General features: G+C 33.9%; 1 protein-coding gene across 2 annotated transcripts in view; it reads left to right on the forward strand.

The window, feature by feature from the left end:
* LOC106468562 (macrophage mannose receptor 1-like) overlaps window positions 1-1,688 on the forward strand; it is a 23,392-nt gene that overhangs the window by 6,171 nt on the left and 15,533 nt on the right. Inside the window, exon 1 of one of the 2 annotated variants that reach the window (XM_022396894.1) lies at window positions 902-962. The exons of the other annotated variant lie outside the window; for it this stretch is intronic. Within the exon in view, the coding sequence (XP_022252602.1) occupies window positions 942-962 (21 nt within the window). The 5' untranslated portion in view covers window positions 902-941. Of the gene's footprint in view, window positions 1-901; window positions 963-1,688 lie in introns of those variants that run through there. 2 annotated transcript variants of the gene reach the window in all.

A 1,688-nucleotide genomic window follows, 5' to 3' on the forward strand; every position in this document is an offset into this window, starting at 1 on the left:
ACTAAGGCGACGATTATATGTTCTGTAAAGTTGACAATTTAAGTTTCTTTGTAAAAGATATGTTGAAATCAGTTGTTTTGAATAACATTTTTATAGAATGTGACATCAATATACACGTAATTGTGGCTATTACGTAACAGTTATTCAAATTAAAATATCAATATACTTTTGATCCGAACCTAAATGATCCTGTTTTGAACATGATTTCCTGTTCTGACAACTTGATTTTTGAAACCAGCATATTTTAGAAGCTTTACTTACCAATTTTCATACTTTCTGACAAAAGATAGTATGTCATGTCATTTTTATTATATATTTGCTGTATCTATGGCGATTTGTTTTTCAGCTCCTTATCTCCTGCAAAAATGTCAATAAGTAACCATTATGTATTCCAGCGTATTATCAATTTTTCATACTTTGTTTCATATTCAATGTAGATGACTGGTACAGTTATTTGTGACGTTCTTTGTGCCGTGTCGTAAAAATATTAACTGTAATTAACCAGCATGTCTATTATTTTGTCTGTCGTTATCTTGGTTTATAGTCAAATAAACTGGATATGTGCTGACACCATTTTCACTAGAACGAATTGATCAAGTGTTTTCATACTGAACATCTGTTCAATCGTTTAGTAAATCATGGGCCTTGCACGTCTCGTGATCTTGCTGCTGCTAACTTATCCTTGCTCCTCTTTCAATGTACAGTCCGCCCTGCAAGCAGAGGCCATTTACGGCATCGACACGTTTCTCGAGCCACCGGTTTCAAATATGCATCAAGAAACGATCTCTACTAGCCTTATTGAGTGCGTAATCAGTTGTAGTTCCATCATAAACTGCTCTGCGGTAAATTATGGAAAGGAAAGTGGAGACTGTTTCTATATCATTAGTGGGTACGATGAAAACATAGCAGAGGTGAAATACCGAGCACACTACACCTTCTATATGCTGAAGTACTTTGTTCCGGTGTGTATGGCTATTTTATGGTTAATAATGGGGGTTAGAAAAAATGCTGGCAACCCAGCTAAATTAAAGATGCATTATGAGTTTCTGACGGCATTTATGAAGACTTACTTCTTATTTTTAAAGTCTACCTGTAACACCTCTCATACAAGGTGCCACATCGACAAAAGAAAATTAGCAACAAAACTTTAGGACGGTATAAAAGACGATATAGATTAGTTAACAGTAGCTGTTAAGACAGGAATATAGTATACTAAATACAGTAGCTAACATTGAAATTCTAGTAAGAAATAGATATAAGATACAGTTTCCAGGTAAATAACATTACAATGCTGTTAAGGACCATAGCTATAATACATTATGAAAGTAGTTATTGAGAAACACGTTTTTATTTCGTCTCCGTGACTACTATTTTAGCTTCCCCAGGTTTTTATTTGCCTCAGTGACTACTATTTTAGCTTCCCCAGGTTTTTATTTGCCTCAATGGCTAATATTTTAATTTCACCAGGTTTTATTTGCCTCAATGGCTAATATTTTAATTTCACCAGGTTTTATTTGCCTTAATGACTAATATTTTAGCTTCACCAGGGTTTTATTTGCCTCAGTGGCTAATATTTTAGTTTCACCAGGTTTTATTTGCCTTAATGACTAATATTTTAGCTTCACCAGGTTTTTATTTGCCTCAATGACTAATATTTTAGCTTCACCAGGTTTTTATTTGCCTCATTA

Source organism: Limulus polyphemus, unplaced genomic scaffold (assembly GCF_000517525.1).
Source record: "Limulus polyphemus unplaced genomic scaffold, Limulus_polyphemus-2.1.2 Scaffold3054, whole genome shotgun sequence".
Lineage (NCBI taxonomy): Eukaryota > Metazoa > Arthropoda > Merostomata > Xiphosura > Limulidae > Limulus > Limulus polyphemus.